At 30.3% G+C, this 10,371-nt stretch overlaps 1 protein-coding gene across 1 annotated transcript in view; it reads left to right on the plus strand.

The window, feature by feature from the left end:
* The window catches only part of CRISP1 (cysteine rich secretory protein 1), a 30,410-nt gene extending 21,337 nt beyond the window's left edge, over positions 1 to 9,073 (plus strand). Inside the window, exons 6-7 of the mRNA XM_031968615.1 lie at positions 4,153 to 4,241; positions 8,946 to 9,073. Coding sequence (XP_031824475.1) covers positions 4,153 to 4,241; positions 8,946 to 9,073 — 217 coding nt within the window. The remainder of the gene's footprint in view (positions 1 to 4,152; positions 4,242 to 8,945) is intronic.
* Positions 9,074 to 10,371: the final 1,298 nt, after the last annotated feature.

Raw genomic sequence — 10,371 nt, forward strand, 5'->3', positions numbered from 1 at the left:
ATATATCTGCTCCAGCCTTTTACCTTTATTGTTTATGTATCACCCTGCTTTAAATGTGTTTCCTGTATATAACATATTGTAGGATTCTGGCTTTTGATCCAGTCTGCTATCTGCCTTCGCTTTATGAGAGAGTTCATCCCATTCACATTTACCATAAAAACGACTAATTCTGTATTTCCTGCCATCTTATTATCCCCAGATTACACTTTTCTCTTTCTTTGCCCTTGTACCCCTCTCCCCAGTATTAAACTTATAAACACCACTTGCCTCACGCAGCTCTCCCTCTTTAGAATCCCTCCCACCCACTTTGAGTCCCTCCCCTTTTCTTATACCTTTCCCTTATCTTTTCCTGTATTCCCTTCTATTTAGCCTACTATCTTCCTTTTTTCCCTTTTCCTCTCCCACTTTTTAGTGAGGTGAGAGAAGTTTCTCTGTAAACCAAATATGTCTAATATTTTCTCTTTGAGCCAAATCTTATGAGAGTAAGATTCACACTATGTTCCTCCCTCTCCCTAAATTTCCTCAGATATGATAGGTTCCTTTGCCTATTTTTGGGATATAATTTCCCTCTTTTTATCTTCCCTTTTCCCTTTTTCTGATACAATCCCCTTTCCACTTCTACTTCCTTTTTTAAAATATTATAACACTAAAATCAAATTATGCACATGGTGTTTATGTATGCCATAACAGAAATACAGTTTTCAAGAGTTCTTTTTATTTTTTATGCTTCTCTTGATTCCTATATTTGGAGGTCAATTTTTTTTTTTGTTTAGCTCTGTTTTTTTTATTAGGAATAAATGGAATTCACTTGTTTCGTTGAATGTCCATCTTCTTCCATGAGAAGAGTATACATGTAACTCTTGAGAATGGTATCTTTGCCAAGGCAGTTAGAAGGAGTATATTTCGGGTGTTAGTGTAAGTTGACTCTAATGTGACAATATAAAAAAGAAAAGAAAAGAAATGAAGAGTGGAAAAGGTACTGTATTGAGAGAAGAAAAAAAAGGAGAGAAAATGGAGTAAATTAAATCACATAAAGAGGCACAAAAGACCTATTACACTTGAGGGACAGGGGGGAGTGGGACAAGCATATTTGAACCTTAATTTCATTGGATTTTTCTCCAAGAGGAAATAAAATAGATACTTAACTTGGTATAGAATTTTGTCTCACTCTATATGGAAGTAGAAGGGAAAAGAGTAAAGGAAAGACTAACAGAGGGGAGAGCATAAGTAAAAGAGGAAAGAGAAAAGAAAGGGGAGGAAGGAGAGAAGATTTAAGGTGGTGATCATCAGAGGCAAAACATTGGTGAGGAGAGAAAGGGTGAAAGGAGAGAAAAACATATAACCTGGAAAAAGAGGATAATGAGAAATATATAGTTAGTAATCTTCCCTATGAATGTGAATGGGATAAACTGTCCCATAAAAAAGAAGTGGATAGTAGAGTGGATTAAAATCCATAATTGTGCTTACAAGAAATACATTTGAAATGGAGAGATACATACAGAATAAAGGTAAAAGAATGGAGCAGAAAGTATTGTGTTTCATCTGAAGTTTAAAAAAAATTGCATAGTTAACAATCCTGATCTCAGATCAACCAAATTCAAAAATAAATCTAATTCAAGGGTGAAAAAGCAAATCAAAGACACAATTAATAATTTCATTCAAGGGAATGACAATAGTGAGACAACATACCAAAATTTGTGGGATGCAGCCAATGTGGTAATAAGGGGAAATTTTATATCTCTAGACATTTACTTGCATAAAACAAAGAAAGAGAAAATCAATGAATTGATCTTGCAATTAAAAAAGCTAGAAAAAGAGCAAATTTTAAAACCTCAATCAAATACTAAATTTGAAATTAAAAATAAAAGAAGAGATTACTAAAATTGAAAGTAAAAAAAAAAACTTGAATTAATAAATAAAACTAAGAGTTGGTCTTATGAAAAAACCAACAAAATAGATAAATCTTTGGTAAATTTGATTAGAAAAAGGAAAGAGAAAAATCAAATTGTTAGTCTTAAAAATGAAAAGGGAGAACTTTCCATTAATGAAGAGGAAATTAGAGCAATAATCATGAATTACTTTGCCCAACTTTATACCAATAAATTTGATGACCCAAGTGAAATGGAGGAATACCTATGAAAATATGAAAAAACCTGCCAGATTAACAGAGGAGGAAGTAAATAGCTTAAATAGTAGCATTTTAGAAAAAGAAATAGAACAAGCTAATCAGTTCCCTAAGAAAAAATCCCCAGGAGCAGATAGATTTACATGTGAATTCTACCAAACATTTAAAAAACAACTAACTCCAATACTATATAAACTATCTGAAAAAAAGGGAATGAAGGACTCCTACCAAATTCCTTTTATGACACAGACATAGTACTGATACCTAAACCAGGTAGTACAAAAACAGAGAAAGAAAATTATAAACCAATCTCCCTAATTAATATTGATGCAAAAATCTTAAATAAAATATTAGCAAAGAGATTATAGAAAACCATCTCCAGATAATACACCATACCAAGTAGGATTTATGCCAGGAAATCAGGGCTAGTCCAATATTAGGAAAACTATTAGCATAATTGACTAGTCAATAAGCAAATTAACAAAAAACATATGATCATCTCAGTAGATGCAGAAAAATCATTTGATAAAATCCAACACCCATTCCTATTAAAAACACTAGAGAGTATAGAAATAAATAGGCTTTTCCTTAAAATAGTAACATCTATCTAAAACCATGAATAAAAGTATCTGTAATGGGGATAAACTGGAACCATCCCCAAATAAGATCAGGAGTGCAATAAGGTTGCTCACTATCACCATTACTATTCAATATTGTATTAGAAATGCTAGCTTTGGCAATAAGAAATTATTGCCAAAAAAGAGATCAAAGTCACTAGAATAGGAGGAAACCAAATTATCACTCTTTGCAGATGATATGATGGTATCTTTAGAAGAGAACCCCAGATAATGTACCAAAAAACTATTAGAAATAATCCACAACATTGGTGGTCATCAAATTCATTTAGAACAGGCTAAGAAATAGTGTAATAGTGTAATAGATTTGATTCACAAGAATTTGTTTTGCCATTCGTTGATAACAGGATATCTACTTTGTTTTCATTTCTGTGTTAATACAAAAAAAAAAAAGTTCTGTTATACGTAATTTGGCATATGTTGAGCTTTTTAAGTTGTAAATTACTTCCTAGGAATAAATGCTTTGCAAATCAGTATTTTGGCCAAAGTGTATAGTTTCTAACCACTTTATTTGCATAATTCTTAATTGCTTTCAAGAATAATTGTATGATTTCACAACTCCACCAGCAATGAACTTCTATGCCAATATTTTACCCTTTTAAAAATATTTACTGATTTATTAGGCATGAGATAAAATCTCAGGATTATTTTGATATGCATTCTTTTATTTGTGATTCAAAGTATTCTTTCATAAGGTTATTAGTAGTTCATAATACTTCATTTAAAGCCTTCATGTATATCCTTTTATCAGTTATTTATTTGGGAATGGTTTTTGGTCTTATACATACATACATATATATATAATTCCCTAGATGTATTGGAGTAAAAATACTTATTAGGGATATTTGAAAAAGAAATTTCTCCTTCAGTTGATTATTTCAAGAGAAGCAGGTCAATGTTCCTTAATTCATTCCACAGAGGCAACTTTTCCTGTAAGTATAAGCTATCTATAGAAAGTAGTAAAGCTATTTTTGTTCTACCATATACCAAATCACCTTTAAAAAGTGTTCCAAGAGGCAGAGCTAAGAAGACAGAAAGTAGACATAATAAACATAAGTTACATTCATGTACCATAACTTATTGAGCTATTCCCTAACTGATAAGTATCCACTTAGTTTCCAGAGAATGGAAATCTAAGCATCAAAGTAAAACATAAACAGAAAATATGTTGGTATATCATTGATATAGAATAGTATTTGTGGATAATAGTAAAAATTGGAGAAATCTCACTCTATAAGATTTTGTGAATTTTAGCACCTACATTCTATATGAACGATTGTTCATATGATTGTACAGATTTTTCTCATTGGTATACATGGCAATTTCTATCAACAGTGCATAACCCTTAGATGTAACTGTAATTTAAATATTCTAATTGTTTGATTTTTCTAGGGGAAATAATCCTGTAACTTTTACTACACCTTATAAGAAAGGAATCCCATGTGGAGACTGCCCCGGCCAATGTGAAGATGGACTTTGCAGTAAGTTTTCCAAATGAAAAATATAGAGTAATTAATCATAAAGTCAATGATGATCCCCAAAACATCTGTGACTTATTAAACAGTATTGCTCTCCACATTTTGGGGATTGTCTGTGGAAAACACCAGCATTCTACTTCCCAGACATATGTTTACTAAGAGACTGACCTAATTCTTTGATAGAAAGAGTGCCAAATCTAGAATCAGAATACTAACTCTGGTATCTACTCTCTGTGTTCCTTTGATCAGTAATTTAAATTCAATGGGTCTCATTTTCTTGATCTTTAACATAGAAAAGTTTAACATTACAAATGGCTTTCAAAATCTTTTTCTGTTTTTTTTATTTATGATCCCATAGTGGATTGGAAATTTGAACTGTATTCCTGCATCTCACTTTCCTATAATTTTTGTTCCTAATAAGCAAGGCTAATAAAATCAATAAGGAAATAGGTGTTGATTTTGTTCCTTCTCATGTCCTTTTAAATATTGTTTCCTCACTTCCTTGAACCCCCTTTTGTCTATTATATGTATTCTGATCTTAAACACTTGTCTCTTGTTCTCCCCATTAATAGCCCATATTTCCAACTTTTCTATCAGAGCCTTTTTTCCTGTTTTTTTTTCCTATCTCTAATGATATTTATCTCTCATTTATGAATTCTCAGTTAAATAAAATAAAATAATAAACACTAAAGATTTAATGAGAATAAAGATTTAATGTGCCACTCTTTTTCATGGACACTTGGCCTAACTCTCTTTAAAACCCTGGACCCTGAAGTTATAAAACCCTGACCCAAAAACAATGGGAATTTCATGTTTCTCAAAATCACATAATCTTACAGAATCTTATATGGAAAGGACTTCAGAGAACCTTAAGTCCAAATGGTAGATTATTAAGAATACCCTCTGAAAAATCCTTCAGAAAAGGTAATAATTAAGAAAATTCTACATCCATCCAGCATGGTGAACATTCTAAGAATACTTTGTTTTGTTTTGTTTTTCCATCTTACGTAGAACCAAAACCTGTTTTTTTTTTCTTTTCCAGGATAAGGAGAACAAATATAACTTGATTTCCACCTAAGAAATCTATAAATACTTGAAACTATCATACCTTCTTAAAACTTCCAAAATTTTGGTTAAGTTCACAAAATTCTTCAAATGAGTCTCACATAGTATGTTAACCAATTCCTTAATTATCATGATTACCCTCCAATGGATATACTTTAGCTTTATAACATCATTCCTAAAATATGGTTGCCATAAAGAAAATATTCATGAAATAATATGGCCATAGATTCATTATCTGTATCTGTATCTGGATATTATCCTTTAGATTCTCTGATAATGTTCATTCTCAAGCAACCCTACACACATCTTTGGTTTCTATATCACTTTATGCATTCTTCTTTATACCCATTCATACCTTTTCAATAAAAACTTCCGACAAGCTAATCTTCAATCCATCACCATTAATCCCTGACCAGTTTGTTTTTTAATGCAATTGATTCTTTGTACTGGTTTACATTTATCCATATTTAATTTCATCTTACATTTGATCAATCATTCTTATCCAATTCTGGCATTTGCATATTACCTATAGGTCCCAGTTTTATAATATCTGATTATATGATTCAATTTGACTTCAGTTCTTGAAGAAAATGTTGAATAGCAGAAGGACAAAAACAAATTATCAAAATTCTACACCACAAACTTCTTTCCATATCATCAAAAACAACAAAAATAGTGCTTTAATGATTACAAAGCACTTTAAAAATGCTATCCCATTTAATAATCTTGTCAGTTCCATGATAAAGATACTCTTTTTTTTTTTTTGGCTCAAAGACTCTGTATATCTGAAAAATGATTTGAATATAAGGCACTAATAACTACAATACAATACTTTATCTACTTTCCCATTTTGCTACCAGAGGATTATTACCTCTTGTTCTATCAAGAAAGTTTATTTCATTTATTAAACCTATTGGTGATTCCTCCATGGATTTAATAATTCAAAAACTTATAAATATCCCCATTTTGTTAAAGAAATAGTGAATAAATATTTTGCTGGAATGTAAATAAATTATACATACACACACACACACATACACGCACACACACACACACACACACACACATATATATATATATATAATCTTCACCCTAAATTTTCAGTCTAGTTATCTTTTCCAAAAAGGAAATCAAAATTTTTTATTTAATTGGTTGGTTGGTTGGTTTTGGCTTGGTTAGTGTTCCTCAAAAAAGGTTCTTTTCTTTCACCAAATTGTCCCTATAGTAATTTGTTAGAAAGTAGTATGGTGTGTGGTAGACAGAGTACTAGACTTACAGTAAGGAAATACTTTGTTCAAATTCTATCCCCCAAATCCTGTGTTCATTATGTGAAAATAGGCACCATTTAAATTTTCTGAATTTGAACTTTTTTCATATTTTAAAACTCTTAACATTTGGGGATTCAGTTTGGTCCTCATCTATAAAATGTTCTCTAATTTTTTTTCCCAGCATTAAATCTATGATCCTTTGATCCATTCATGAAATAATCTTCTTTTTCATGCCCATCTCTTCCAACCAATTGAAAAAAAAAAACTAATTTATTTTGTTACATTTCTAAGTTTTGAACTATCTCCCTCCCTCCTTCTCCACCTTACACAAAAGAAGGCCACCGTTTCACATGCATGTGTGTCATTCTATGCATATTTTTCTCTATCAGTTCTTTCTCTGGAGGTAGATAGGTCCTTTGAAGTTGATTTGAGCATTTATAATTTTCAGAATAATTTAATCATTTACTGTTGTTCACAGAACAACATTGTTTACAAGTGTATACAATATTTCCTTTTCATTTTATTCTTCATTATTTCATGTAAGTCTACTCATGTTTTTTTAAACCAATAAGATCATTATTTCTTACAGCACAGTAATATTCCGTTACAATATTACAATGTGCTTAGCCATTCTCCAATTGATTGGCATCTGCTTAATTTCCAGTACTTTCCTACCACAAAGAGATCTGTTATAAATATTTTAGAACATATAGATTCTTTTTTTTTCCTGATCACCTTTGAAAACAGACTTAATAGTAGTATTTGGTATGTAAAGGGAATATAGAGTTTATTCTCTAAAAATATATTATTCTCCAAAATGTTTGGATCAGATCACAGTTCCACCACACTATATTGATGTCCCAGTTTTCTCATATCCCCTCCAACATTTGTCATTTTCCCCTTCATCATTTTAAACAATATGATAGGTGTGGGATGGTATCTCAAAATTTTTTTAATTTGTATTTCTCTGATCAATAATGACAGAGCATTTATATAACTTTGACATAGCTTTATATATGTTATAATTTTGATACGGATTTGATTTCTTCATTTAAAAAGCTGCCTGTTCATAATCTTTGACAACTTATCTATTGAGAAATGACCTATATTTTTATAAATTTGACATTCTCTATATATTTGAGATATGAGACCTCTATATAAGAAATTGTCTATAAAGATTTTTCCCAACATTTTACTTTTTTCTAATCTGGCCTACATTGGTTTTATTTGAACAAACTTTTTTTTTAATTTAATGTAATCAAAAGTATCTCTTTTACATCTCAAAATTCTGTCTCTTGTTTATTCATTAATTCTTCTCCAAGTCTAATAAATAATATGTTCCATTTTCTTCTTTCTTTCTCAGGCGTGTTTTCATTTGACCATATCTTAGTAAAAGACATATTCTGCCAAACTGTTATTTGCCAGCATTTTTTATCAAATAATTAATTCTTATCCCCAAATCCTAAATCATTAGATTTGTCAAACACAAGGTTACTATAATCAATTACCACAGTGTATTGCACGTCTACTCTATTCTACTGATTCACTTTGTATATGTTAGTCCCAGATTATTTTGATAATTACTATTTTATCATATAATTTAAAATCTGTCACATCTAAACCTCATTCTTTTGCATTTCTTCATTAATTTCAATGATATTCTTGACTTTTTATTTTTCTAAATGATTGTTATTATTTTTCTACCTCAACAAAATAATTTTTGGTAATTCATTTGGGAAGGTATTGAACAAGAAGATCACTTTAGATAGAATTACCATTTTTATTAATTGGTTGTGTCCACCTATGTGGTTATCATTTTAATCATCTATAATTTACTCATGTTCCATGTTCCATGCTTTCTATGTTCATGGCACCTATTTTTCCATTTCATAAAATAGTCTTCATATTTTATTGAAATGATAGAATCTATCTATTCTGAATGTTTATTTCTACCCTCTCTATACCCCAAAACTTATGTATATCTTTAGTTTTTCTATCTTATTTCCACTTTCAGGCAATATGATATCTCTTCTCATTGAGGCCTACCTCTCCAAACATACCATTCATCCCATGTTTTTTAAAATTTGATTAAGAATGTATTTCCTTTGGGTCCTACATTACCTTATTTCTGTTAATTTGCACAGAATATCCCTTATCCCTGTGTATACATATGCGTATATATTTATTTATTTGTATGTATGTGTATATTATGTATACAACTATATTGCGTTGCCTATTAAATTTTAATTGGAACTACCAATGCTGGGCATAATGCTTAGCACATAGTAGATATGTCAAAATGGTTTTAAATTGAATTGGATTTTTCTGCCTTCATACATAACGTCGAATTTATCCAATTCTGTTTATCTTTCAGCCAATCCATGCCCCTACGTTGATGATCTTGTTAACTGTCCAGATGCTATACGTCTTCTTCACTGCAATCATAAGTTAGTTGCTATAAAATGTAAAGCTAGTTGCAGGTGTACAACTGAAATAAAATAGCATGGTACTTCCTTTAATTTAGATTAGTTTACTTTAATCTTGTATATACACAGATGGATTAGATGCTAACTTTTTTTTCTTTTTCTTTCCTTGACAAGATAAAATTACTCACAGGGTCTCACAAGTCACAGTGCTTTGTACACAGTAAGAATTTACATATTCTCATGTTGTTTTTCTTTATGAAATAGTAGAGGATAAGGTCCCTATAGGCACATTCTGTTAGAACTCCATTTTTTAACTAACTTTCTAAATTCTAGTACATAATGAAAGTTGAATAAATACTTGCTTGTTGGATGTCACTAAATAAATTTTGTATAAAGGAATTAAATTTGGACTTTGGTTGTACACACACACAAAAAAAAAAAACATTGTCTAATGGTTTTGCTTCAATAAGAAATATGCTAAGAAATAATTATTATTTTTAGCAGTGTTGCTCAGACATTTTGGTCTCACATTCCCCTTACACACTTGAAAATTATTTTCAAAAGATTTTACTTACATGATTCATTATCTGTTAATAGCTACTATATTATAAATTAAAATATATTTTATTACTTTGAAAATAAATGATTTTTATCTTGCAGAAAATCTAAATGGATCTTAGGAATCACTATACTACCATGAGTTCATGGATCATACTTTGAAAATTATAGGAATATATATAAATATATGGGTATACATAATATATGCTATATAATATGTATATATCATATACATTATAAGAATATATTCCTATAATTTAGTAGTACACATGTATATGTGTATCAATATGTGTATATGTATACAATATATGTGTATGTACATATATATATATGGTGACAATTTTTAAAATTCTAAAAGAAATAGTTTCTGGGTAATTGAATTATTTTATTAATAAGGCCAGCATATTTATTAATAAAAGGGTGGTCATTTGACTATTTCTCGTAAGCTAAAAACCCCTCCTGGGTTTCTATGCCCTTCAAAGAGCAGGTGATCCTGAAGGGTGCTAATCAATTATAATTAACTAACACAATGGAAGGTGGGCTATATAAGAATGAGGATATTGGGGCAATTGGGGGTCATCAAAATCTTGACCAAAGAAACATCACTTTTCATATCATATATCATCCATATCAGTGTCTGATTAAAAGAGAGAATCAACATTTTCCTAGATCTGTCTGAACATACACAACAAGCAGGTATATATCCACTAGCCCAAACTTCAAATTTCCTTTAATGTCAGATTAGATATTGGCCTGGGTAAACTTCTAAGTGAGGTTTCCCCTACTGGTTGTTTTCTGTATGAATAAGTAGAGAAG

Source organism: Sarcophilus harrisii, chromosome 4 (genome assembly GCF_902635505.1).
Source record: "Sarcophilus harrisii chromosome 4, mSarHar1.11, whole genome shotgun sequence".
NCBI lineage: Eukaryota > Metazoa > Chordata > Mammalia > Dasyuromorphia > Dasyuridae > Sarcophilus > Sarcophilus harrisii.